Source organism: Protomyctophum parallelum (assembly GCF_964188405.1).
Source record: "Protomyctophum parallelum genome assembly, chromosome: 11".
Classification (NCBI taxonomy): domain Eukaryota; kingdom Metazoa; phylum Chordata; class Actinopteri; order Myctophiformes; family Myctophidae; genus Protomyctophum; species Protomyctophum parallelum.
The window spans coordinates 6414980-6442819 of NC_139707.1; the positions used below are offsets into that span (position 1 = coordinate 6414980).

At 43.4% G+C, this 27840-nt stretch overlaps 1 protein-coding gene across 2 annotated transcripts; it reads left to right on the forward strand.

The window, feature by feature from the left end:
* The first annotated feature begins 772 nt into the window (after positions 1-772).
* On the forward strand, positions 773-27234 carry LOC310866620 (integral membrane protein 2B-like). Of its 2 annotated transcripts, XR_014569939.1 has the most exons (8): positions 773-1025; positions 16479-16607; positions 18234-18299; positions 21655-21807; positions 22576-22686; positions 23487-23637; positions 25659-26844; positions 26875-27234. XR_014569939.1 is itself a non-coding variant. In XM_083776293.1 (7 exons), the coding sequence occupies exons 1-7, from the start codon at positions 936-938 to the stop codon at positions 25742-25744; spliced, it is 786 nt and encodes a 261-aa protein (XP_083632419.1). In that variant the 5' UTR covers positions 773-935; the 3' UTR covers positions 25745-27234. The 2 variants fall into 2 exon arrangements, 1 of the variants encoding a protein (XP_083632419.1); XM_083776293.1 differs by having other exon boundaries at positions 25659-27234.
* The last annotated feature ends 606 nt before the right edge of the window (positions 27235-27840 follow it).

Here is a 27840-nt window from a genome sequence, read left to right on the forward strand (position 1 = left end):
ACTAATGTGTTTGATGAATACTACAATTAATTCTCTAATAGTGCAATTGGAACAACTTTATAACTTTAAGTTAACACTTAAAATAAATTTCACACACTTTTTGCTATGTCCAGCTTGTGTTCGTTTGTGTTTTGAATGCCATTGACAATGAATGGCCAGCTTTGAGTGTTTGTGTGTGTGTGTATTAGAACACAAAGATTGAAGACGAAGGTGCGGACGCAAATTGTGACTGGCCGGAATGAGATGATGCATGACAGTAACGACCAGTGGCGTGCACAGACATTTAGAGGGGCAGGTGCTCAAGTGAAAAAAAAGGGCACCTTGTGCAGCGCATTTTGGGGCGGGAACCCATTTTGGTGCTTTAGCTATTGAAAAATAGCAGATCTACAAGCTCATAGCGCGCCACCGAGTGGCGCGCTACGAGCTTGTAGGTCTGCTATTTTTTGTTTTATCGAAGAACCACTGACATAGAAACATAGCTTTAGATTGTGGGGGCCTAAATAATATAGTAGAAGCGTTTTTTTTATCAAGATTTGATCAATGTCACCATGGTCCACATACTACAAATTAAGAAAAAAAACTCTCTTTTTTTTTTAAAGAGCAAAATTGCCAAAAGGGCAGAGGGTGCTCTAGCACCCCCTAGTGTCTATCTGTGCACGCCACTGCTAACGATCGAGCGCCCCTCACTTCACACGGGTGTAAAACTGTGATGTGACAAATCTGATAGTGCGGGTTTAAAACTCCTCCTCCGCAGCACCTGGCAACCCTCTGTGTGAGTTGTGTTGACTTTTGTTTGACTAGTGAGAACGGCAGAAGAAGGAGAAGTGGACCAGACTGAAGAAGAGACAATCTGTCTGTCTGTCTGTCCACTTTGTTCATTCCTTAAAGTTGTGCTTTATTTTATTTGTTTTGCTTCATCATCGTGCATTTGAACCATGGTGAAGGTTTCCTTCAACTCTGCTCTGGGGCAGAAAGACGTGAAAAAGGATATCGAGAGTCTCATCCCCGAGGACGACGAAGACAAAGTGAGTAAAAGACGTTAAAACGCTTGATAAATAAATAAAATGGTATAATGGTCGTTATATTATAGCACGACGGAGAGGTGCCGAAAACAGCTAATCGTCGATGTTTATTTAAGGTGACTACGTGTTGCATTGTCGTCCGAAAAGAACTACATCAAACGTCACTCCAGTCCAGTGTTCAATCATGTGCGTGTGTGTGTGTGTGTGTGTGTGTGTGTGTGTCTGTGTGTGTGTGTGTGTGTGTGGGTGCTCTCCAATGAAAGAATAATAGACCTGTTCTGGTTGTTTGACTTTGAACAAGGAGGAAGTTTGCCGTTCTTGACTTCAGTGTTGTTTTTGGCATTAGTCACATTTTAGTCACCTGTAATGTTGTGTTAGTCTAGTTTTAGTAGACTAAATATCATAAGACTTGCTACACTTGCTCTTGCTAAAATTAGAAGATCTGTTGTGAGCTTGTAGATCTGCTACTTTCAGCATGCAACCAAGTGTAAATTGACTTGTGTCTTTTACTTATACTGGATCTCTTGTCTACTGACCCTCCCTAACATTTTTGTCTAGTTTGTATTTGTTGACGAAATTGTCAATATGTTTGTCTTAGTCATCGTAGCTTAGTTTTCATTTAGTTTTCGTCAGTGAAAAAAGGTAGTCGACAAACGTTTTCTTTTGTCATAGTATTAGTCGATGAAATCAACACTGCTTGACTTCACCTTGAACACACAATGAAGGCTGATTTATTTATTCAGTTAAAACAAAAGTCATCATGCTTTAGTTTAGTTTTATTCAAAGCACACACAGACAACATAACCGAAGGAGACGTTTACAGTTGTATTTGAAAGATGGACAACTGTGGACCTGTAGGCTTTATTTTGTGACTGACGTGGAAGTAGCCTATGGGACCATTTTGTCCTAGAAGAGATATATGACACCTGTGATTCAGACACCTGTAGGGACTAGGGAAGAAAGGGCAGAAATGACAGTTTAATGGGTAATATAATACACAGAAACGAGCTCAGTTGAGAGAATCACTAGTAATGCTAGAGATTACCTCAACATTTCTACTCCCCATTAGAGCTGTAACTAGTGATTTAATTTTTTCAGTAACTGATTATACTATTGTTGCAACCCCTATCACCATTTATGTACTGCTGAGATTAAAAAGAAAGATGGGGGGAGAAAAAAAGATGGTATTGCAAGTGTTTTTCCCACCCTAAGAGGTGGTAAGAAAGAAACAATTACAAAGAAAGCGAGTGACAACTCTAACTGGATCTATTAGTTTAAATATCCACAGCATGGTAGCCTGAGGCGATCTGGAGTGGAAGAGTACATGTATCTGTGAGTGCCAAAGTCCTCCATCTGTCTCATCTCAAGAGAGACAAGCTCTGGTTCTGCATTTGACAACAGTTCTCTAAATGAGTCTCCCGAGAGGAGGGGAGGAAGAGAGACTCGATAGGACAGATTCAACGACAACAACTATGACCGTGACACAGACGCAGAGAAGTCTCCCTTAACTCAAATGCACCAGAGTAAGGCCAAGTGCCCTGGGCGCGGCGGTTGCTGAGGTGTGGTCAGCACTGGTTTGCTGCACCTGGGCGGCAGGTTTCGACCCACAGCCTGTTGGCCGGGTGTGGCCTTCCCTCCCGGTGCTGGTTGCGCCTCGGTGATGGCTGCGTGCGGGGTGCCCCTCTGTGGACTTGTCTATAGCTGGAGGCCTGGAGGAGAGGGGCAGTGACTTGGCCAAAAACTGCTGACCCTCCAACTGGAGAGTGTAGTGGTTGAGGGTTGAAACACTCTAAGAAGGTTGGAGACCACCTGATGACCTCTCCTCCAGGCCAAGGCATCCATTAGAAATGGATTATATTTGCATCTTTGATGTATTTACAAACTGTACCCACTCCCACAGAAGTATACTGTTCTGTACTTGTCCCATACATGTGTGATGTCTGGATGTAGTATAGCATGCTTATTATGCAAAGATAAAATCAGTGAATAAACGGAAGCAAAATACCTTTTCCTCTGGGGAAATGCTTATTTAGACGGACACATAGTGCTATATTGTTACACACATGGTTCTATCAGGCTGATTTGCTCATGCCTCGTTATGTGTTTTGTTGACACTGTATCTTTGTGGTGATTTATATTTGGGGTGCGGAAACGTGGTCTATCTTCACTCATTTTTAAGTCGTTATCTTGCCGCCACAAACTGTGCCGCGAAATTCTTTTGGTTTTTTTCACCTACCCACAAAGTTCAAAGCCCCGTGACCGAGTCTCGGCGAGATCTAGGCTGATAAGTCAGACAGTGCCTAATGTCTTCCTTCTGGGGTTTGAAGTGGTCGCGAAAGAGCAGATTGTGCACTTGTGCATTTCTGCAAGGGGGATTTCCTCTCCTTTTGCAAATGGTTCCATATGTTGCAATTAGCTCAGAGACATGGTGCTAGACAAGGGTTCCTCAATGTTATTTTTCAGGCCAAGGACCCCTTAGCTGAGAGTCGGATGAAGCAGGGACCTCCTCCCAATGCCCTAGCCGGCTATAGCCCTACATATTGTATACAATTGTGTTGCAGATTAAACTTCATAGATTTCATAGACTTGTTTGACAACACTACCATCAGTGTTGTGTAAATTATAATGTTTTGTTAATGTGCAATTTCAGACATTTAACCACTTTCAGACAGTACTTGTCCTCCCACTACACCAATTCTCCACCGAAAATATCATGCAGATGTACTGATGAAAGCTCACAACCTCGTCATAGCTTGTAGATCTGCTATTCTTATCACACAATGGTGTGATGGACCCCCTGAAGTATCTCTGTGGGCTCCCTAGGGACCCCCTGTTAAACGCCCCTGGCCTGGGTTTAACAACAGGCATTTGACAGGAATGTCACTGGCTGAGAGAGTTAATTAATTACAAACACATAATTCTCTGTCAACAACTTCCCACGAGGAGCCCTTGACAAAGACACTCAGCCTGCACTGCAGTTGGTTAAAGGGACATTTTACCCCTGGAAGAAACTGCAGTCACTCAATGTTAATAGTATTTGTAGTAGATGACAGTAGCACAATTTGAAATGTGCACCCTATGGCCAGAAAAATAATGAAGTCTGTGTGTTTGACTAGGGTTTGACTGGATTGCTGAATTACTACAATGTCCATAATGCTTCAGTGCACTTCCCCTCCTTGTGGGGGGGGGGGGGGGGGGGGGCTGCATGGAGGTTTGACTTTGTAGTCCAGGAAGAAGTGAGACCACATTTTAATGACAGGTTTTTGGTCATGAATATGGCATCATGACTAAAATATCTATAAAAAAAAACATATTTCACAATACGCACGTAATAACCCCAGGAAAGTGTTTCTTGTGTCCTAAACATAACAATAAGCTCTGGTTAAGGTCCACTACACTACATGTATTAGTAGTAGCTCACAGCTGAAGACCACCTCATAAGTGTGCTGGTAGCACTAGCAGCCATGTGTGAGTGCGTAACTGCACGAGCGTGAGTCGCCGAGTCGGTGTCTTGCCGTCACATTATTGAGCACCAAAGTGGCAATGCCCTTTGGGTTCCCAAGAAGGTGTCATGATAATTCTCTGTCACGAGGGTTTGCACTTTGCAGCACTCTCATTTTACTGGTGTAAACCATCCCTGGGGAAGGACGCTACCTACGGACTGTGAAGGCTGGTGCAATGGCGCTGATGTTGATGTATACGTCTATGAAGAGATGAGGACATGATTGGAAAGGAGCTCCTCTGCTGTCACTTTGACTAATTATTGTAAAGTTATAAGCAGTGAGCAGGACAGGACCCAGCTGTGATTGTGAACTAGTCCATGATTGGTAATTATTTTTAATTTAGCAATTCATGATTATCCATTAAGAATCCCAATTCAATTACAAGGCCGAAAGGTGAGATTCTAATTATGCTTGTCATTTTGTAGCTGTGACAGTGCAATGACACTCGTCGTCCATATTTGTCCATATAAGCAGCTGGTTACAAGCCCTTTGCTTAACAATTTTTACACATTTGCCAGCCAATGAGTAGAATAATAGAATCTCCAAATTATAATTTGGTACAGCGACCCCTATAGGGGCGAATGGCTTCATTACCGTTCACAGCCATCGACCCCTTTTGGGGCTTTATTCGTTTTTAATTTAAATTAATAGATCAACTCTCGGCGCAGCCTGTCATAACCCCCTTGAAGTCTGCATCCAGCTAGAAAATACAAGCTCAAATTCTACCGGCTGAAGCTAACTCCATAATAGATAAATGACAGCCAGCCTATAATAGATAAATAGGCTGGCTGTCAAAGCGTTTTAATAGTGGAAACCAGTCTCGCAGCCAAAACATTACTCTGCAGGTTTCCAGGCTAACTTGGCTGGTGGAACTGATTTAAAAGCTCACACACAACGTGTCATGTTGCGAGTTTGTAGATCAGCTATTGTTTTTTTTTTTTATTCTTTGAAAACCTTTGAAAATGTTCACCTGTAATGACATGCCCAAAATAGGGGACACCAGATCAGGTCGTAACAAGCAGTTAAACATCGGGACACATCGACTGCATAATTTGCAGAAACCAATACCGGTAAAAAAAAGAAATGCACTCAAATGACGGTCCATATATCAGTGAGACCAATATATCGGTCTGGCTGGACTTAACATAAACTTTCTAAATGGGTCCAAGGTTACTTCCTATGCACTGGTGAATATCAGTAGCTGACAGGAAATAAACTTGGACTCTCTCTCTCCCACCCCTTGATTTCAAGCTAGATGACTACCCATTTTGACCTGGGAACGATTCTAAAAATGTCTTCTAAATCCTGACAGTTTTCTGAAAAAGCTATGTTTCTACAAGCTCGAGTTTGTAGATCTGCTATTTTCAATAGCTAAAGCATAACAATGCTTACACCAAAAGGGGTTCCCGCCCAAAATGGGTTAAAAGATTCTACAGCATGTTTCAACGTCTGTTCTGATGTGCTGTACTTACTACTTACCATAAACTGGTTATTAAAGCAAGATTAAGGGTTCCTTTAATTTCTCTAAAGCTTATGGAACGGAATGTTCGCTTCACCCTCTGGAAATATCACAGAACACATATTAATATCCACATGAACTCCATCGTCAGTCCCGACTCCCGTTAGCGGTCATGTCACGATTCGGCAAAAATAGGAGAACAACATTCTGTGGAAATATAGCGCAGATATGCAGAAGCCAGAAGCGTTATAATCTTGTAGATAGGCTATTCGACGTAAAACAAACTATAGAGTTTAAGTGATAGATTATGTGGAGACTGGATCGGAGATCGTTATTAAAATCTCTGGCCATCGCTTACTTGGTGTTAGTGTGGAGGTATTTTGGGTGTGTTGGAAAAAGGAGGTGAGAACATGTGTGCGTACGTGTGTGTGCGTGTGTATGTGCGTCCTACACGCACATTCACAGTGTTATGCTTATTTCTCCCCAGTATGTAATGGGATAAGCAGTCTATGGCTTTGGCTTATCAGTCGCTTTATTCTGGTTACTCCCAGCAGATCATGCGGGAGGGAGTGGAGGCGTGGTTCTCTTAAGTCAGTGGTGACACCATTTCACATAAATGAGTCCAACTCATTATAGTCTCTACTCCCAGGGACCACTTTTGCCTTTCAGACAATGGTAGTAGAACCTAGTAAAATCCAGTGAGTGTACCCGTACGGGTCCATTTAAATGCACACTTCAGGATTTGACAGCAAACTCTCTGTGTTTCTAATTAAGAAAGGGGCAGTAAAATGGTAAATGGGGCATTTATGTAGCGCCTTTATCCAAGGCGCTTTACATAGATTGTGCATTACATTCACCCATTCACACACATTCATACAACGATGGCGGCGGAAACCATGCAAGGCACCAACCAGCACATCGGGAGCAATTTGAGGTTCAGTGTCTTGCTCAAGGACACAGTTCGACACTAACTCTGGCGGAGCCTGGGTTCGAACTGGCAACATTGTGGCAACTCTACCCCTGAGCCACCGCCGCCCCAGTAAATAATATGCAAAGGCAACACTGAAGGGATCACCATTTATTGTCTTGGTAACACAGCCCTCTTGCTTGATAACGCTGCCATGATCTGACTGAGATCTACCAAAGCCATATGACACATGGTGCGGACCACTTGAAGGAGATTTAAGGACCCCTAATCACACAGCCAGGGGGACCTTCAGCTGCCTCTCTGTGCTGGAGGAGAGAGCAGGGGATGACCTACTCCCAGAGCAGGGGATGACCTACCCCCAGAGCAGGGGATGACCTACCCCCAGAGCGGTGTAAAGATAAAGTGGCGACAACATGAGTCCAAAATACTTAATCGCCACCTTTCTCGTCACGATGTCGACATGAATTAGTAAGCCAGAAGTGCTCTGGTAAGCCCATTTCAACGTGTTATGATGAACATAGAGAGTACTGCGATATTTAGTCAATAAATACATTGATTCGAATTACCGGTACTATATTTTATGTAGCACACTGCATGTCTTAAAAATAATCATGGAAATGGAATGCCGGAAAGCGCAATTTTGTCTCCACGAAGAAGGGGCTAGCAGTCCCTTTCATCTCTGCTCAATAGAACAGAGAAGAAGTAAGTCCAACATGAATGCTTTTGTAGGTTCCTTATTCCAGCGCAGGCAGGGTGGGGTTTCACATACAACCCTTGGTTTACCTGAAACTGAAACCCCGTCCTCGACACCGATACTGCGCTGCCCCCGTTAGGATTACAGAAACACAACCTCCTCTGAAGGGGATCGATATACAGGAGAGGATTGGCTAGTGCCCACAGTGCTCACTCCAACCTCTGCTGAATAAACACTTAACTTTCCCAAAATGGTTTCATATCCAAAACATATTATAGGCCATGATGGCATGTTATTGGATAATGGATATGAAGAAAGTATTGGCCAAAAGCTCTCGAATCTACAAGAATTGCACTGCGAAAAGTGCAGACCCCATAGTGACAGTAAAAAAGGTGGGAATTTATTGTAAAAGAGATGCATGTCTTATTTTATTATCTCCACCTTTTCATTATTTCTTCATAGTAGCCTACTAATCATTACCATGTTTCAGGAAAATCTGCCCGTTTTCAATTCTTTTTTTTTTCTCGTTTGACCCTGATTGTGACCTTGACTGACCTTTTTGACCAAAAGGGTTATTCATCTCATAAATATAATTTCCATCAAGTTTCATGAAACCAGTGGCCATCTATTATTATTATATAAACCTGTGGCCATCTATTCTCGAGTTATATTACGAACAGACAATCAAACCGACCAGGTGGAGGTACCGATTCTGAACCTTTGACATTGGCTTGTACCTGTGAACGGTTCACCTTTCTCTCCAGCTTGATCCGCCCAGTGGAAAGTTGGCCAGCATTAAACGGCAGCAGGGCTATAATATGGTGCACATGTGGGAACAGGCAAAGACACACCTGAGGCCGGGAGCTGCGTAATTGTCAGGCAAAAGGGGCGTGAGGCAAGACGACGTTCAGCCAGGCAGGGAAAGAGACGAACTGACGTCACGTAACCTGTTCCAGCTCCACACCACCATCTCCCCGTGCACGTGCACGGCTCAATGCGGGTAGCCAGCGACAGGCCACAACAAGAACTGCAGACTTATTTTTTTATTGTTTTTTTTTTGAAGGGACAGACAGTAGGCTGACAGGAAACGGGAAAGAGATGGGGGAAGACATGCAGTAAAGGCCGTGTCGGGCTCGGGAGTCGAACCCGCGGCACACTGCGACTGGATTACCAGTCGGGTGCCCAGACGGTTACGCCACCGCCTGGGCAACTGCAGACTTCTATGTTGATCTTATTGTTCTGAGGGAAGCGGCGAAGCCACCTTTGTTGCTAGACTGCGTGGTAACGGTGCTTTCTCCTTCGGGACAGAAATGGGGGAAAGGCAGATGAGAGAAGGTGAAGAAGTTAATTAGTTAGAGACGCTGGGCAATACGTATATAATGATACTGAGATATGAGACTGATGGTGTCGTAACACGTGAGCACAACGAATAACTCGTTGTGAGCTTGTACATTGTTTTAAAATACAATCTGTGTGTGTGTGTGCACGGCTGCGCGCTTCCTCATAGCCATAACATGTTTTGGTGTTGCAGACAAAATGCTGGTGTGAGGGCCTGTTGGGTCATGCTTGGCAGTCAGTCAGACAAGCTGGAAGTGAGATGGTAGTTTTGTATCTCTATCTGCCAATGTCGTTAGACCAGCGGTTCAATTTGGATTGAACCAGCATTATGGGAATTGTAGTCCAGGAAGGAAGTGAGCCTGGTATCGAATCGATGACATCATCAGACACTGGGCTCACTGCTAAAATCTAATTTCAGGATTATGCAGCCACTTGTTATAAAGGTTTTTGGTACAGCATTAATTCTCTCTCTGTTTCTCTGTCTCTCTGTCTGCCTTCCTTCCTCTTCCCCTTTTCTTATTTTCTGTTCACTATTTATTTATGTTTATCTGTTCTCTGCCCCCCCCCCCCCCCCCCCCCCTCAGCCGAGTTTTAAAGTGCTTCCTGAAAACATGAACCAACATTCGCAGTGCTTTAGTTTGCCATTTGCTAATTGTGCAAGGTCAGTTTACACAGTTCCTGTTCACACAAACGCAATACTGTCGCATACTAACCGAAACCAAAGGCAGACTAAATTACAAAAGCAAATATGCAATTCCTTCTTCAAAGCTTTCTCAACTGAACACTGCCGTCCATTCCATTGTGCTCAAAGACATTCAAGTGGACTGGAGCAAAGGGGAGCTTAGTCGTGCATATAACACATCACAAACACTCCGGTTAATAATTGTCCAACTATAATTCTAGACCCTGCAATTAAGTGAACTTCAAAATGGGGATTGCCCAAGTCTGAAAGGCCGTTAGTCAGACCTGTGCTACGGGTTACAAATCCCCCGTGCTGCGGGTTACAAATCACCCGTGCTGTGGGTTACAAATCCCCCGTGCTGCGGGTTACAAATCCCCCGTGCTGAGGGTTACAAATCCCCCGTGCTGCGGGTTACAAATCCCCCGTGCTGAGGGTTACAAATCCCCCGTGCTGCGGGTTACAAATCACCCGTGCTGCAGGTTACAAATCACCCGTGCTGCGGGTTACAAATCACCCGTGCTGCAGGTTACAAATCACCCGTGCTGCAGGTTACAAATCACCCGTGCTGCAGGTTACAAATCCCCCGTGCTGCGGGTTACAAATCGCCCGTGCTGCAGGTTACAAATCACCCGTGCTGAGGGTTACAAATCACCCGTGCTGAGGGTTACAAATCCCCCGTGCTGCGGGTTACAAATCCCCCGTGCTGTGGGTTACAAATCCCCCGTGCTGAGGGTTACAAATCACCCGTGCTGCGGGTTACAAATCCCCCGTGCTGCGGGTTACAAATCACCCGTGCTGCGGGTTACAAATCACCCATGCTGCGGGTTACAAATTAACCGTTGGCTTCCTGTGAGGTTGGGGTGAGGTTTGGGATAGTGTTAGTAATGGTCGTACTAACCGGAGGTCGGACCAATGCCACGCCATACCGAAAGGCCCTGGTGGGATCTGGGAATGATGAGACTGCATGAAAGTGTTGTAGAGAACATGCCTGAGCTGGCCTGGTTCATAACAAGAGTGAAGCCCATTATGTGTGTTTGTCTCTGTATGGCTGGCCAGAGTCCATGGAGCTGTGTGAAATCCTGTGTTTGTCTGTTGATAGGCCATGGGTCTTGTGTGTTACAGACAGTGTGTTGTGTTAAACGGTACACTCGCCACTCTCTCTTCCTGTCCGAAGTGTCCGTCCGTCGGCCTCAGCTCAAAGTCTAACTTCTGTTAAATGGACCATACCGTCGTCAATATTGTCTATGTATGCAGATTGTGTCGTACATACAGAGAACCTAATGTAGCATGTCGGATGAAGGTTTACATGCTGAAAGTACATTTTCATACTGTACTGAAATGGTACAGAATCCAGTGACTTCCTCAAAAAGCAAACTTGCCAGACTACTGTAACAGTAGTACTTTTATGGCCCTTTTGAAGGCACGCACGCACGCACGCACGCACGCACGCACGCACGCACGCACGCACGCACGCACGCACGCACACAGACAAACAAACAGGCACGGACAGACAATTTACAATGTAGGCATTTAGCAGACGCTCTTAATCCAGAGCGACTTACAATAATCAAGAACAAAAGCATGGGAATACATCACAAAAGCATTTATCATAAAACATGCGTAAGCTAAGAAAGTAACAGTGGAATATCTATATTCTGAGACTATACATATAAACATATAAACTATATATATATATAAGTAACAGTGGAATATCTATATTATGAGACTATACATATAAACTATATATATATACACCAGGGTTCCCCAATTAATTTTCCTCAAGGGCCATATTTTGACTAGCGTACCAGGCTGGGGGCCGAGTCTGCACGCGCGAGGTCGAGGTCTTGCCCTGAAATTTCATTTTCAGGGCAAGACCCCATTTGAAAAGGATGCCCAGTTTGACATGCATAGGCTACTGATCCCCATTTAATGCCATTTATATTGGGGAACCCTGATATATACTACTATGCTATACATATGTACTATGGCGTGCTATGACTATATACAATGCAATTATAGTGCCGTCTACATAACATGCTATAAGTCTGTATCAGATGCTATCTACAGAGAAGAGACAGAGCAGAGACAGACATAGTATAATTTTCATATAGTAGCAGATCTACAAGCTCATGTCACAGCAGCGCATCACGATGAAACACACTGACTATGGACTCGTATGGAGAAGGAAAAACACAAAAAGGAGCTCTAGTGTGAATTCACCCTAAAGGCATATAATATATTCATAGTCCATTTTTCTGCGTTTAGTAAAAACAGAGATGTCACATCTCTCTGTTTTTACCGCGCCTCACACAACACATCTCAGACGTGTTGTGTGAGGCACGGTGACCTTGTGACGTCATGCTGTAGTTTTCAATAGGCCCTAATGCACTCTGATTGTACCTGGGCTTCCTGCCATTTAATGTCTCTGGGGTATTATTATCTGTGAGAGCCTCTTGATCTGGTGCTGATCAAAGGGCAGAACAACAAAACGTGACGTCTATCTTGGTAACTAAGGACCGTCTTGGAGTGGAGCGGGTCTGTGCCGGATACAGACCACTGTGTAATTAGATGAATAGCACGTCAACATCAATGTTACTCGTCTATAAAAAAAGAAAAACTTCAAAAGATTGACATTTAGTATTCTTGTCATAGCATTTTTTTTCGTATTATGTTATAATAAAATCACGTCACGGTTGTTATAGAGTCTAGAGCAGTGGGTTTCAACACTTTTCATATCAAGGCCCATTATTTCTTTGGCATTAGATTTGAGCCACGGACCACCATTTGATGAGCTTTAGCCAGCCTCCAGTCAGACCCAAAATATGTTGTTGTCATTGGGTAAACAAAATGGCCACAATTCCATGCTGTATTGATGTTGGTGCCAGGAGAGATACAATTCTTCTACATTCTCTAAATCTCCTTGTAATTAAAGGGACACTTATCCACAAGGAGGAGCAGTGCCCCAAAGCATTATGGGAATTGTAGTCCAGGAAGGAAGTGAGCCCAGTGTCGAATGTCGATGACATCAGAGACACTTCGCTCACTGCTAAAAATCTATATCTAAAACCACATATTACACGCATAAAGACCCCCAGGAATGTGTTCTAAATCTTCTAAACTAAACATTAACATATATTTTCTTTGCAAAAAGGGTGAAGTTTCCCTTTAAGTAATGCAGATGTTTAACAACAATTTAACTCTTGAGAGCGTAAAATGAAACCATAGATCTATTAGGGTCCATTTGGTTATCAACTGTCCATCATTTAGGGACCACCTGGAACCCCCTGAAGGGGTTATCAAGCCTGTTATCGAGCATAGCTGCCCATGATGTCATGTTTAAACTATCAAGACAAGATGCAATGAAGAAATAAATGAGATGTTTGTGTCAACACAAACATGTCGGTGTAAAAGTGTATCGATACCTGCCAATCAGTTTAACAGAATTATGCTTTTAAAGTGACAGTCCGTGGTCTGTGACTCAAATGCCGACTTAATAATTGGCCTTGATATGAAAACGGTTGTAAACCACATGCTCTAATCACACGGATGCGGTTGTTGACAACTCTTAATTGCTCTCAGAGAGAAACGTCTCTCTCTCTCTCTCTCTGCATCTCCAAATTCTCCATGTGCCCATTGTTCATCTCTCTCTCTCCCTCTTGTGTGCCGAGTTTCGCTGTGACACTGTGTCTGTCTGTGTGGAGAGAGAGCCAAGTGGAAAACTCATCCTCTCAAAACAAAGGCTTTATTTTGACACACACACGCTCCCTCATCAGCCCACACACTGGCCTCCCTGAGCGTGTCCTCTCTCCTTGTTTTTGGCACAAACTGGCATTGGCAAATCACTGTGGTGGACTGGGAACTAACTTTGACTTACTATTACTATTTAGACCTGAGGCCGATTTCAAAAAAATAAAAAAAAGCTTTTAACCCATTCTGACCTGAGATCAGATTAAAAGAATGTCTATTACATCCTGACAGTTTCATTATTAACCCATTCTGACCTGAGATCAGATTAAAAAAATGTCAGTCGTTCTTCGATTTTTCAAAAATAGCAGACCTACAAGCTCGTAGCGCGCCACTCGGTGGCGCGCTATGAGCTTGTAGATCTGCTATTTTTCAATAGCTAAAGCATAATATGATGCCAACACCAAAATGGGTGCCCGTTCAGAATGGGTTAAAACGGTTTTCTGAAAAACCTGTTTGTGGTGCTGCAGTGCTGCTCAACCTTTTTCATGTCAAGGACCCACAGAATTATCTGAATTTGTCTGCGGACCCCCATCGGAAAATATGTTGTTCCAGGGACCCCCCAGATGCAAAGATTTGAGTTAAAAACGTCCGCACTGAAAGAATATAGTGTATATTCAAAGATCTGTGCCATATTTTCACGGTTTTTCTAAAATAGCAAAAGTATATCAAAGCTTAAAACACAAAGGGGCACCCGTCCTGAATGGGTTTTAAAAGTATCAATACTGCAATGTAGTCTGGAATACAAAAGTACTTGCGTAAAAGTACAAAGGTAGTACCCCAAAGGTTGTACCCATTACGCAGAATGTCCCATTTCAAGGTTAAAAAAAAAAAAAGCTAAAGTGGTTACTGTATGTTTTGTAATAATAATCCAAATATACAAATTAACTAGTAACAAATGTTTCAAATACATGTAGTGGAGTAAAAGTACAATATTTGGATCTGAAAGTAGAATCTGGATCTGAGTAGAAGTAAAAGTACTGGGAATCGGAATTACCGAAGTAAAGTACAAATACCTCTACATTGTACTTAAGTACAGTACTTAACACTGATTATGCTAAGGACGTGTATACCGGTACACATCTTTATAATAATTTTCTGTGATTATACGGCGCTCTCCAATGGTTTTGATCAGAACGCATTTCTGACCTCAGCAAGCACCTCGTTTGGAATATTAACGCTTCTAGAGAGACATAAGACGAGGTAGTGTTATGTACTATTAAAGGAAAAATTACATGAATTAATGTAATTAATAATTGTAGGGGTCCTTGACATGAAATAGAATTTTAAATGGCTTAACTGATTTAATCTTTTTGATGAATTGAAATGAATATAGATTAGTCTCTGTGCCATTCTCCCAGGTGAACAACCTCACATGCCAGTGTTGGGCAGTAGCTAAGCCACCAGCTTAACCCATTCTGACCGTGCACCCATTTTGGTGTTGGCATCATGTTATGCTTTAGCTATGTAAAAATAGCAGATCTACAAGCTCATATCGCGCCACCGAGTGGCGCGATACGAGCTTGTAGGTCTGCTATTTTTTTTTAAATCGAAGAACGACTGACATTTTTAGAATCTGATCTCAGGTCAGAATGGGTCAATCAGACCAGTGTGTGTCCAGTGGAAACCTCGTATGAATCTGATCTCAGGTCAGAATGGGTTAACTACATGATGTGTCACTGTAGCTTGTGGCTAGATTCACTACTTTGAGAATGACGTGGCCTTCCAAGTAGTTCAGCTACTGTAATAGTTTTCCCGTATGGATGAAGCTGAGTTGACTTCCCCTAATTCTTTGACTTTGTCTCAGGCATCGTCTCCTTATAGAATGTAGTCTGCTGGGAGGATCATCGGTTTCCCTGGGCGGGTCGTGGGCCAGGGGTTCTTCTGACGTGAACGCTGATGCATTGTCCTCCATCCTGGGCTGAATGACGACGATCTAACTCTCAGTTGATGGAAGGAAATCATTCACTGCTCAGACTAAAAACGGACGCCTCTCATTCACATGTTATTATGAACATCATGGAAAACACTTTGGTCATGATGCCACCACCCGGCCTCCCCGTCTTCTCTCACATAGACACTTCTGTGCTGCTATAGGGACCCGCGCACGGAACACAGAACACAGAACACACACTGAAATACCCATTTCCTATTTTCTCAATTTCATAAACAAAGCCTGTGTACTAGAAAGGATTCGCAGGGACATTGTCTTATCCCATTCTGACCTGAGATCAGATTCATATGAGGTTTCCACTGGACACACACTGGTCTGATTAACCCATTCTGACCTGAGATCAGATTCTAAAAATGTCAGTCGCTCTTTGATTTTTCAAAAATAGCAGACCTACAAGCTCGTATCGCGCCACTCGGTGGCGCGATACGAGCTTGTAGATCTGCTATTTTTCAATAGCTAAAGCATAACATGATGCCGACACCAAAATGGGTGCCCGGTCAGAATGGGTTATCAAACATCAAAATGCAATAATGAAACGGACACTAAAGGCTCATTCATAGTCTGGATGTTCGGTGGTGAGGTGACCACCGCTCCGGTGACCACCGGAGCTGAAATAACGTTGAGTAAAAGTGGAGAGAGAAGGGCTGGGGCGGTGGCGGTGGTTTGCTCTTCACCGCGGCTCGTGACGTCATGTTGTAGTTCGGTGGTCACCTAACCACCAACAATCTAGCTTAAGTCACTAATGGACAAGTCTTGACAAGAGTACCAGTTCTCGCGTGAAAAAGTACTTTAAGTTAATTTACAACATTGGTTTTCAACCAGTCCTTGAGGGGGTTTCAGGTGGTCCCCAGCTAAATGTTGGAGAGTTGGTAACCAAATGGACCCTTGTAGATCTTTAAGGGTCCATTTGGAGTGTAAATTGAAAGTCATTTTACACTCAAGAGTTAAAGTATTGTTAAAACATCTGCATTACTTAATTTACAAGAAGTCTGCACAATTCGAGAATGTAGATTATTTTTATTTTATTTTTATTTATTTTTATCGTTTGCCTGTTCTCTCCTAATGGTACGTACTAATCAAAAGGAAAGGACCAATATTCCATCATAATATCTCATGCTGATAACTCTCTCTCTCTCTCTCTCTCTCCCCGGTAGGACCCAGAGGTTCTGCCAGTGCGTCATGCATCCAGGGCCTGGTGCTGGTGCATGTGTCTGGGCCTGGCCCTGATGCTGTCTGGGGTGGTGGTCGGAGGAGCGTACCTGTACCGGTACTACATCCTGGAGGTGAATACACAGTAATAATAATAATGGATTTCATTTTTTATAGCACTTTTCTATGCACTGCGTGCCTACTCTTAAGCGCTTACAATGGTCCATTCATTCATACATTGGGAGGTGAAGCGGCGAACAGTCAATGCCAGCCTCCTCACTTCCCACATTCACACACCAATGGTGGCAACCACTGGAGGCAATGTGGGGTTCAGTGTCTTGCCCAAGGACATGTAGACATGCTCGACCTGCTCTACCTTCTGAGCCACAGCACAGCATCCTTGAACAGTGGAACAACGGCTCAGCAACACTAATTAAAATGAAATGTAGTGTGAGCAAAATATAGGCCTATATATTTTTCCCACCGTGTAACAGGAAAAAAGCAGATTTTAGCTATTTAAAAAAAAGCAGACCACCTATGAACAAAACTATTAAGTTATTTGTTATATTATTGTTCCTTATTACACGCATACCCATCTGTTAACATATTTAATGGTTATGTGTTTCATGCCCCTTTAAATGTTTCATTGAAAACCCCTGGTCTAAATGGAAAGAAATGTATCTTTCTAATGGATCCAACGTACCGGTAGTCTACTTTAAAACCGGTGTCCCTTATTTCGGGGCAGTATAGGTGAAAAAACAAGAAAAAGCTGATCTACAAGCTCACGGCGCTGTAAGCTTGCATTTCGCCCTTTCTGCACGACATCCATAAGACTGCCATGCGACACGGTGTAGATTTCTGATTGGTTACTGTAGTATCAGTGCAGGCACAGGACACATACAGGTAAGCTGGTTGGACCCGTTTCTGATACATTGTCACCTCTCTCACTGTCACAGCGTGACATGCAAAAGGCCTCCGTTTAGCAATATCCACCGCTTAGATTATCCTGTGGCTACTACAACTCCTGATTAAGCCTCAAGGTCGAATGGTGGACAAAGGACCTCTTTAGTCTGACCTTATTGTATGCTGGTACACCAGCATACATCTCCTTCCTGAAGGTAGCAACCTTTATTCTCCATACAACACATGCTTAGTATTAGAGGTGATATTCCTTGCTAACCTTAGGATGCTGTTATCATACGTGGATGTATAAAGTTTCTGAAGTTTGTTGTCCAACAATCTTGGACAACAAAAGGAACATACCTTATCCAGAAAACTCAACTCTTTAGAACAGTGGTTCTCAGATCTACAAGCTCACTGCGTGTCACTTCGTGCCGTGCTATGAGCTTAATTGTACATCTGCAGATTTATTTTTAAATCGTGGAAAATGTACACAAATCTTCTCTTCTGGGCGTCCCTAGCACAAAACATTTTCAGATGGGGGTTCGCAGCCCTTTGTTCTCTCCCTCATTCACTCTCTCTCACTCTCTCTCACTCTCTCTTGTTCTCGCTCTTTCTTTCTTTCTCTCTGTCTCTCTGTCTCTCTCTTATTCCGTCTGTCTAGTTGGTGCATAAATATTCTCAGAATATAAATATGATGTAAAAATGGATGCGTTTCCAAATGCCTGGGGTTATGACGGTGTACTTTATTTTTCCCTGTGAAAGACTTGGAAAGCACTTCTATACATGTATTACTATTGATCCAACTTAATTTTTTTAAATGATTGTTTAAACTCTCTTCTCTCCCTCCCTCCCTCCAGGAGAACCAGGTGTTTGTTTGTGGGGTGAAATACCACGAGGAAGACTTCATGATGCAAGAAGAAGAGGTACGACACAATCGCACCATATTAATAGTAGTCTAATTAAAAGGATCCCTGGCTAATAAGACAATAATGCCTTAACCCATTCTGACCTGAGATCAGATTCATACGAGGTTTCCGCCGGACACACACTGGTCTGATGAACCCATTCTGACCTGAGATCAGATTCTAAAAATGTCAGTCGTTCTTCGATTTAAAAAAAATAGCAGACCTATAAGCTCGTATCACTCGGTGGCGCGATATGAGCTTGTAGATCTGCTATTTTTCAATAGCTAAAGCATAACATGATGCTAACACCAAAATGGGTTCCCGTTCAGAATGGGTTAAAGGGAACCCTGGCCAATAAGACAAATATGCCTTAAAACATTATACTTGCCCTTTATAACTAAAATAAAAACACCTTCATTTTTTAAATTTCTTTCATAAATAGAGACTCTTTTACTCAATAGGAACTGCTCCTGTCGCAAGTTGATGATGTCATATGTCCATGTGTAGTCCAAGCCCTATGGACGGCATGTGCTAATAAAAAGTATTTCAAATATTGCTTTGATGCTCATATTAACCTTAAGTATTACGTTTTAAACATAAAAACATTAAAAGCCATTGACATTGAAGGGAAGTCTTACGTCCTATGTGGGGGGAAATCGCTAACCAACCAGCGCTTGGACAATAAGGGACCATCTTATGTAGCAATGTCAAATGTCCGCTAACATAAATCGATGTACGATGACAAGAGCACCCCTCACTTCACACAGGTGTGATTTATTTATATATTAGCATATGCATTCCATACATTCCATAGGGATATACCATATGGGCGTATTACATCATTAACTTGCGATGGGAGTTAGTTGTAGAGGGTAAGAACCACTATGTCAGTGGTTCTCAAACTATTTCATGTCAAGGACCCCAAAAATGATATTTAATTGGCCGCCGACCTAAAAAAAGAAATGTTCGCTGTGAAAGAATACGCTTTACTCCAAAACGCTTTACGCTGTGCGTTTATATTCACACACACACACACATTAACAGATCGATGGCAGAGGAGACCTAGGGGTTCTTGCTCAAACACACTTCGACATTAGCACAGGGATCAAATCTTCCTATTCCAAAGCGCCCCCCCTGTACCTCCTGAGCCACTGCTGCCCCCATTTAACCACTCGAGTCATACCTACCTCCTGAGCCACTGCCACCCCCATTTAACCACTCCAGTCATATCTCATGCGAAGCTAGCCCGATCAACAGGGTCAGGGTTGGCCTCTAGATCGACTACTTTCACTATTTTGCTATTCGCCAAATAGGGATGGCATGTTGAAAGTAGTTAAGACATCACACCCGTGTGAAGTGAGGGGCGCTCTTATCATCATACAACATACATAGATAGATAGATCTTTATATGTCATTGCAACATGTACAACAAAATTAAAATTGCCAACCAATCAGTGCATCACAAAACAACATAAAGCTAAAACAAAAACACACATGACTTCCTGTTATTGCACAACCCCTGTAGCACTATAGGCATATATATTGCACAAACATGTAATTGTCTCCACCAGGCCGAAGGCATGTGGGGAGAGTATGTTTTGCACTCCGTCCGTCCGTTTGTGTGTCCGTCCGTGTGTCCGTCCGTGTGTCCGTGAACAGCTAATCTCGGCCACCGTTAACCCGGTCGATGCCATATTTTGCACACACACTCCCTGGATGCCAACCATGAACCTCTGCCCCAAACTTTCCAGAACGGCCTGTTATAGCGCCACCAGGAGGCCGCTTTGTGCAAAACAAGTTTTTCGATGCCATATTTTGCACACACACTCCCTGGATGCCAACCATGAACCTCTGCCCCAAACTTTCCAGAACGGCCTGTTATAGCGCCACCAGGAGGCCGCTTTGTGCAAAACAAGTTTTTGCACAGTACACCTACAGATTTTGTCCAAACATCACGCAAATTGGTACACAGTCTCTCTAGAGCCATTCAACGAAACGGGTCTTTCAGATTTATCAGACTCCATCCTGATTGGTTAAGATTGGCTTCCAAAGTTCACAGGAGTGCTCAGTTTCAAACAAAATGCTGCAAATCATGAACACATCGCGTGATTTCCGTGAAATTGTGCACCCACATTCCCACTAGGCCGAGGACGAAATGCCACATGAACAATTTCAACTCAGCCTCAAGGTGGCGCTATAACTGGCCGAAAAGTGTTTTTACCTCTAACTGCACGGATCTGTGGATAACCTGGTGGAGACCTGTGCCCGGAAGGGCACTTTTTCTAGTTGTAGCTGTTATTGCACAACAAACCCTTATTGCACTTAAGACAGCAGAAAGAACAAAACATGTGTCGCAGCAACAGATCATTTCTTAGCAGCATTGAGTGCAACTATACCGCTGTGGGATAGAAGCTGTTATGGCAACAGTTCAAACAGTGAGTGACCGGGGTGGGAAGTGTCTTTCATAATGTTCTGAGTTTTTTTTAAGACAGCGTATTCGGCCAGTCATAATTTGCATCCTCACTTTTGTCTTCAATGTTTGTGTTTACACAAACGCTCAAAACTGGCCATTCATTGTCGATGGCATTTTGGCCATTGGCATTCAATGTTTGTGTTCAGACAATGTTTGTGTTAGGACAATGTTTGTGTTTACACACATCCTCAAAGCTGGACATAGGAGGGAATGTCTTAACCCATTCTGACCGGGCACCCATTTTGGTGTCAGCATCATGTTTTGCTTTAGCTATTTAAAAATAGCAGATCTACAAGCTCGTATCGCGCCACCGAGTGGCGCGATACGAGCTTGTAGGTCTGCTATTTTTTGAAAAATCGAAGAACGACTGACATTTTTAGAATCTGATCTCAGGTCAGAATGGGTTCGTCAGACCAGTGTGTGTCCAGTGGAAACCTCGTATGAATCTGATCTCAGGTCAGAATGGGTTAACCTGGTTAATAAACCAGACCGAATCAGCCGTTGGCAAAAATAAATTGCCTACCGGCGGATTTCGGTCTGGAGAGGCTCAATTTTACGCCCATTTCCTACACACGAGAACGTGTGCGCCCAATAGGGACACGGTATGCAATATGGGCGGGCTTTGGTACAGTGACGTTCAATGCTTGAGACCTTTGACTGACAGTAGCTCTGACCAATTGAGAAAATGTTTCCCTGGAAATGAAATCCAAGCTGAGCCTCCCCAGACTAATATCCCGCGGATCCGTGCGATATTAGTCTGGTTTATTAACCAGGCTAGGAATGACTGAGGTTCAGCTGAAGGCAGATTGACTGAATGGCTGGTCGGGTGGAGATAGATGGGCTGAACATGCAGGTGGAGGTGATCTTTTGACTGTTGAACTGGTTCTTCCCACCACGCAGGTGGAGGTGGAGTTGGAGCCTCAGACCACGTATCAGATCCGTCAGCTGCACGAGAATGTCCGCTTCTACGGCGACGACGTGGAGCTCATCAACATCCCCGTCCCCGAGTTCGAGGACGGCGATCCCGCAGACATCGTCCACGACTTCCAGAAGGTGAGACTGAAGGAAGGCTCCCGTGACGGGGTGACCAGATCCAAACTGTTCATTTGAGGGACAGAAGTATCACTTGTGTGGGACAGGGGGGGGGGGTTAGCAACTTGTTAATTTAATGCCTTGATGTCATAATCCACCATAGGCCTAATATTGCCTATCATTTTATTAAACCCCTCTGGCGTCTCACATTTTGTTTTAAAATGTAAATTTTGGTCATGGGTGGTATGGCCAACTTGGTACTGTAGCGGTAGCCATGGGGATATTTCTCACATTATTTTAACGGGCTTAAAAACACATCTTGCAGGAAAACAACAGAAAGCCAACTATTAGGGGACTAACTGTTAGTTAGGGCATTTGAACACTGATGCCTGCCAGTCACAATGTGGGTCAGGGTCTCAATTTGTGGGATGCCTGAAAAGTCTTGGAAAGGCAAAGGGGAACATCTGGTCACTGGAGAAAAAGGGGGCACCGCACAATTACATTTAGGGGGGGGGGGGGGGGGGGGGGGGGGGATAAAATAAGGAATTCACTTCCTGATTTTAAAGGCTGCATTACAGTAATGTGATCTAGTCTTATTTGACTGTACCCACTTAGAAATTATTACATGGGCATTAATGATAAGTATTTATCATAAATCTCATTGTGCAAATATCTCCACAGTAAAATAATCAAATGAAATCTGTCTATGGCCCAGCCCTAACGTGACGTCTCCCCCTCCTCTCCTCTCCTCCTCCTCTCCTCCTCCCCCCCCCCCCCCCCCCCCCCCAGAGACTGACAGCCTACCTGGATCTGAGTCTGAACAAATGCTACGTCATCGCCCTCAACAGCTCCATCGTCATGCCTCCCACAGACTTCATGGATCTCCTGATTAAGATGAAGGTACCCACAGCCTCCTGTGAAACATTACCTCGTCATCATTTTGTCTTCATTTTTCTTCTATTTTACGGCTTGGCTCTGCCATCTGTAAAGCCCAAACCACACCAAAGGGGTCGGGTCAGGACAAAACATTTTTTAAGGTCATACCGCACCAATGCAGCTCCTTGAAACTCAATGAGTTGCATTGGTGTGGTCAGTGGTGCTCAAACTACTTCATGTCAAGGACCCCCAGAATTATCTGTATCTGGCGGCCGACCCCCCCCCCCCCCCCCCATCTGAAAATGTTGTTCCAGAGACCCCCCAGAAGCAAATAATTTGAGTTAAAAACGTTCGCTGTGAAAGAATATATACGATGCTTTAAAACACCAAAAGGGGGTTCCCGTCCTCCTGAATGGGTTACCTGGTTAACGCATTTTGGGCGGGAACCCAAAAATATCAGATTTACAAGCTCACCCTGTGCCGCGCTACGAGCTTGTAGGTCTGCTAGTTTTGAAAAATCGTGAAAATGTGGCACAAATCTTTGATTATTATATTCTTTCAGAGCGAACGTTTTTAACTCAAATCTTTGCTTCTGGGGGGGTCCCTCGAACAACATATTTTCAAATGGGGTCGCTTACCAAATACATATAATTTTTGGGGTCCTTGACATGAAATATTGAGCACCACTGACATAGAAACATAGCTTTTTCAGAAAACCGAGAACTTTTTTTTTAGAATCCGCCTCAGGTCAAAATGTGTTAAAACACCAAAAGGGGGTCCCCGTATGGGTGAAGTGGTTAAAGTGGGTTCCTTGTGGTCCTCAGACCGGCGCCTACCTGCCCCAGTCCTACCTGGTGCACGAGGAGATGGTGGTGACGGAGCGCCTGGAGCACGTTGACGAGCTGGGCTTCTTCATCTACAGCCTCTGTCGTGGCAAGGAGACCTACAAGCTGGCACACAGGGACCGCATCCTGGGTAGGAGCACACACACACACACACACACACACACCCCTTCAAGGAGACCTACAAGCTGGCACACAGGGACCGCATCCTTGGTAGGAGCACACACCCACACACACACACACACACACACACACACACACCCCTTCAAGGAGACCTACAAGCTGGCACACAGGGACCGCATCCTGGGTAGGAGCACACACACACACACACACACACACACACACACCCCTTCAAGGAGACCTACAAGCTGGCACACAGGGACCGCATCCTTGGTAGGAGCACACACACACACACACACACACACACACCCCTTCAAGGAGACCTACAAGCTGGCACACAGGGACCGCATCCTGGGTAGGAGCACACACACACACACACACACACCCCCCTTCAAGGAGAAGGCTCCTGGAGAGCTACACCTCATCAAAAAGGCCCCATGCACACGCGCTTCACGCGCCCAGTGAATGGATGTGTGTGCGTTCAGTGCACCTCTGATTATAAGACGAGCCCCATTTTTCAAGACTCATTTGTGGAAAAGGAACATTGAAGACAAAATAGTCTAGTCCCCGATTTATAGTACGACCGGCTTTTTTGTAGGATATTCCCATTGGAAGAAGAAAAATACGTAGTCTTATGTTCAGCACAATAGGACAGGGTTTAAGTGGTTATGTGCAGGCATGGACGGCCCACGGAGCGAAGCACGCTGACACAGAGAGCCTGGTGTGGTAATCGTACGGTCAAAGCCTATTGTAATGCATTGCACGTGCTCAGCCGGTGTTCACAATGTCGTGCGGTCGGTTTGGAAAGCTCACACACCAGGCGACGCATTCGGTGACGAGCAGCACACCTCCTTTTACAAACACTGTCACTTCACAGCCTGCCCTTCGCTCGTTGTTGCAACACTGTTTTCTTCTCTTTTTTTCCCTCTAATGTGATTCATACCTGGCCAAAGAATGACGCCGTCAGTAACTTGAACCTGTTTGGACAAGCACCATGATGGCTCCTGGCCGACGCTTGGTTTGCACGCGAGGGAGGGAGGGAGGGAGGGAGGGTTTGTTGCATAAAATCACAAGCTAACAGACTAAATCAAACGGATTGATTGATTGTATTGATCCTAATGCAAAGTGAATGTCGCTCTCTACTGTTAAAAGGATCCCTGGCTAATAAGACAAATATGCCTTAAACATTATACTTGCCCTCTACAGCTAAAATAAAAACCCCTTAAATATTTCATTTCTTTCATAAATAAAGAATCTTGCACATGCCATGGTCACATAACCATTAGTGCATGCTTTGATGGTTACAGTTTTATAATCGGTTTTGATGAGTAAACCTTTGTGGAGATCTTCTCAGTTCTCATTGTATGCTAGTTACTGCCATTCAGGATGGAAAATTAAATCCATTTGGATTTGGGGAGAAGTAGCTTCATAAGGGGCTGGTATGAAGTACTTGACATAAACAGAAAACGTTAAGTTCACTAGTCTACACTCTACTCTACACCTGCCTTCATTTCATCTGATTGTCTGTCTGGCAGGCACTTAACAAGCGATCGTTAACTGTGTATGTTAGATAGAGGGGCAGAGAAGAGTGGCTTTGCTCAACTTGATTTATACTTATATTATATATATATCATGCAGCCTTACTTATTAGCCTATATTTTGGCTCTAAAAAAATCGATTAATCGGCGGCATCCCTTGACTCAATAGAAACTGTTTCTGTCACAAGTCACAAGTTGATGATGTCATGTCCATAATGGTCTAGCCCTATGGAATGTATGGAATGCATATACTAAAAAACAACTTGATAATTCCTAAGGATATTAGCTCGTGCATTCCATACATTCCATAGGGCTGGACCACACATGGACATATGACATCATCAACTTAGAAGACACTGTTTTAATAATGCAAATCAAGATCAGAGTTTTTTATTTAATTATTATTATTTTTATGTTATTGTTAACTCAGTCAGTTCCTTGACAAGGAAGGGTTCAGGAATGCCTGCGCTAACATGTGTTTATCCTCTTCCTTCAGGCATGCAGAAGCGTGAGGCACTCAACTGTCGCAAGATCCGCCACTTCGAGAACACGTTTGTAGTGGAGACCAGCATTTGTTTCTAAGGCTGTGAAGCCTTAGAAACGTGAATACTGTCAAATCAAAATTATTTTAAGTCTGGGAGTGGAATGGATACCAAATGGCAGGGGGGGGGGGGGTCATTTGGTTCCATTTGTGTACTCTTGACTCAATCAGGATTTGACTGTAGGACTGCAGTTAGATGTTTTTGTTGTTGTTTTTTTTGTCTTTAAATCTGTTTCTTCTGCCTACTGTAAATGTCATTCTTTTGTATTGTTTGTCTTTGACTGTTGTACGTATGAGCGAGATTCAATGTTAAACGGTTCAAGTGAATATACCTTTAGAGCAGTGGTTTTCAACCAGTGGTCCGGGGACCACCAGTGGTCCGGGGACCACCAGTGGGCCTTGCAGGGGTTCCAGGTAGTCCCTATAGCTTATTAGCTTCCCAGATCTTTTAACTCTTGAGAGTGTAAAATTAAACCAAATGGACCCCTAATGGTCAATTTGGTTTCATTTTACACTCTGAAGAGTTAAATTATTGTTAAACATCTGCATTCATCAATTTACAAAAAGTATATACAATTGGAGAATGTAAAATAATTGTTTTGGTCAACGTTTGCCTGTGTCTCTCCCGTGATACCAACATCAATACCAAAATCTTGTCCCAATGATAACAGAATTCTTTAGTTTTGGGTCTGCAAGTCTAAATCTCATCAATTGGTGGTCCGTGGCTCAAATGCTGAATAATTAATTGGCCTTGATATGAAAAAGGTTGAAAACCACTGTTTTAGAGCCAAGGTTGAAAGATGTAGAGTCATGTATCGTTCATCGGGGGGGGGGGGGGGTTCAGTAGCTAGTTATTCAGAAAGTCAACTGAATTGAACTGATTTATTTAATTCTATAAATAAGTTTAATTACATAATTTGAGAAGACGGTTGATGACGTGGTTTTGGATGAGTCTTTGGTCAAGTGATTTTGTTTTGTTTTTGTATCTTTAATTATCTACTGTAGCTATTAATACACTGCACCTGTTCTATCTTAACTGGAAATGAGTTTCTCTCGTCGAGCTTTAAAGTTCACATGAAACGGCATGTCGAGCTCGTCTTGCTTCCAAAATCGTGCCGTTCGCTTTCGAGTGAAACGGGACGTGCGTGCACGCAGTGCGCACGACGCACAGGAGCCGCCGTGGGACATAACGTTGAGAGGAATTTGATTTGAACGTTGACAAGGTTTACGGGAAGAAATCCATTTGTACTAAGAACATTTTTGGTGCATATTGTTAAATAGATGGTGAGGATGTGATGTAAAGGGGTTCGAAAAGGCATTTTTCATTTCATCTCAACTTTAATAAGGAAAGATTTCAGTTAAAAAGAAATCTTTGCCTATTAAAAGTGAGTTCACAGGAAAACACATTTTAACCCATTCTGACCTGAGATCAGATTCATACGAGGTTTCCACTGGACACACACTGGTCTGATGAACCCATTCTGACCTGAGATCAGATTCTAAAAATGTCAGTCGTTCTTCGATTTTTTTCAAAAATAGCAGACCTACAAGCTCGTAGCGCGCCACTCGGTGGCGCGCTATGAGCTTGTAGATCTGCTATTTTTCAATAGCTAAAGCATAACATGATGCCAACACCAAAATGGGTGCCCGGTCAGAATGGTTAATGTCTAATCTTTTTTTCCACTGTTCATCTGTGAAAGTTCTTTGTTCTTTGAATGTATTTTTATTGTACTAATTTGTACTGCATACTGTATATAATCTCTGTGAAGATATTATGACCAGACCAACACCACAATAAATCTTTGAAAAAAACCTTTTGTTGTTGATTGATTATTGATTATATCATGCTGGGTGTGTGACTTTAGAAATGGAACACAATGACCCACAAGCGTAAGACACGGAAACAAATGCACAGTTTTTGGTTCCATTTGTACGCTAATCTGGCTCAAATTAACATGCATATTTAATATATTGTTTTTGTGGAGTTGCTCACATCAGTGTTTCTCAATCTCTTTTATTTCTAGAGTTGGTTACAGACCCATAAGGGTCCATCTTGGACCACTGGTGGGTCCCCAGACCTTACATTGAGAACCAGTGTCTTACATTATATTTGCTCTTGTGTCGCCGTACGTCTCTG

What these genes read in the sequence shown, in the direction of transcription:
- LOC310866620 (XM_083776293.1), top strand. Translation starts at nt 936, where the DNA reads ATGGTGAAGGTTTCCTTCAACTCTGCTCTGGGGCAGAAAGACGTGAAA. An exon ending in TCATGATGCAAGAAGAAGAG is followed by an intron (nt 18,300 to 21,654) that starts GTACGACACAAT and finishes CCCACCACGCAG; the next exon opens with GTGGAGGTGGAGTTGGAGCC. An exon ending in TCGTCCACGACTTCCAGAAG is followed by an intron (nt 21,808 to 22,575) that starts GTGAGACTGAAG and finishes CCCCCCCCCCAG; the next exon opens with AGACTGACAGCCTACCTGGA.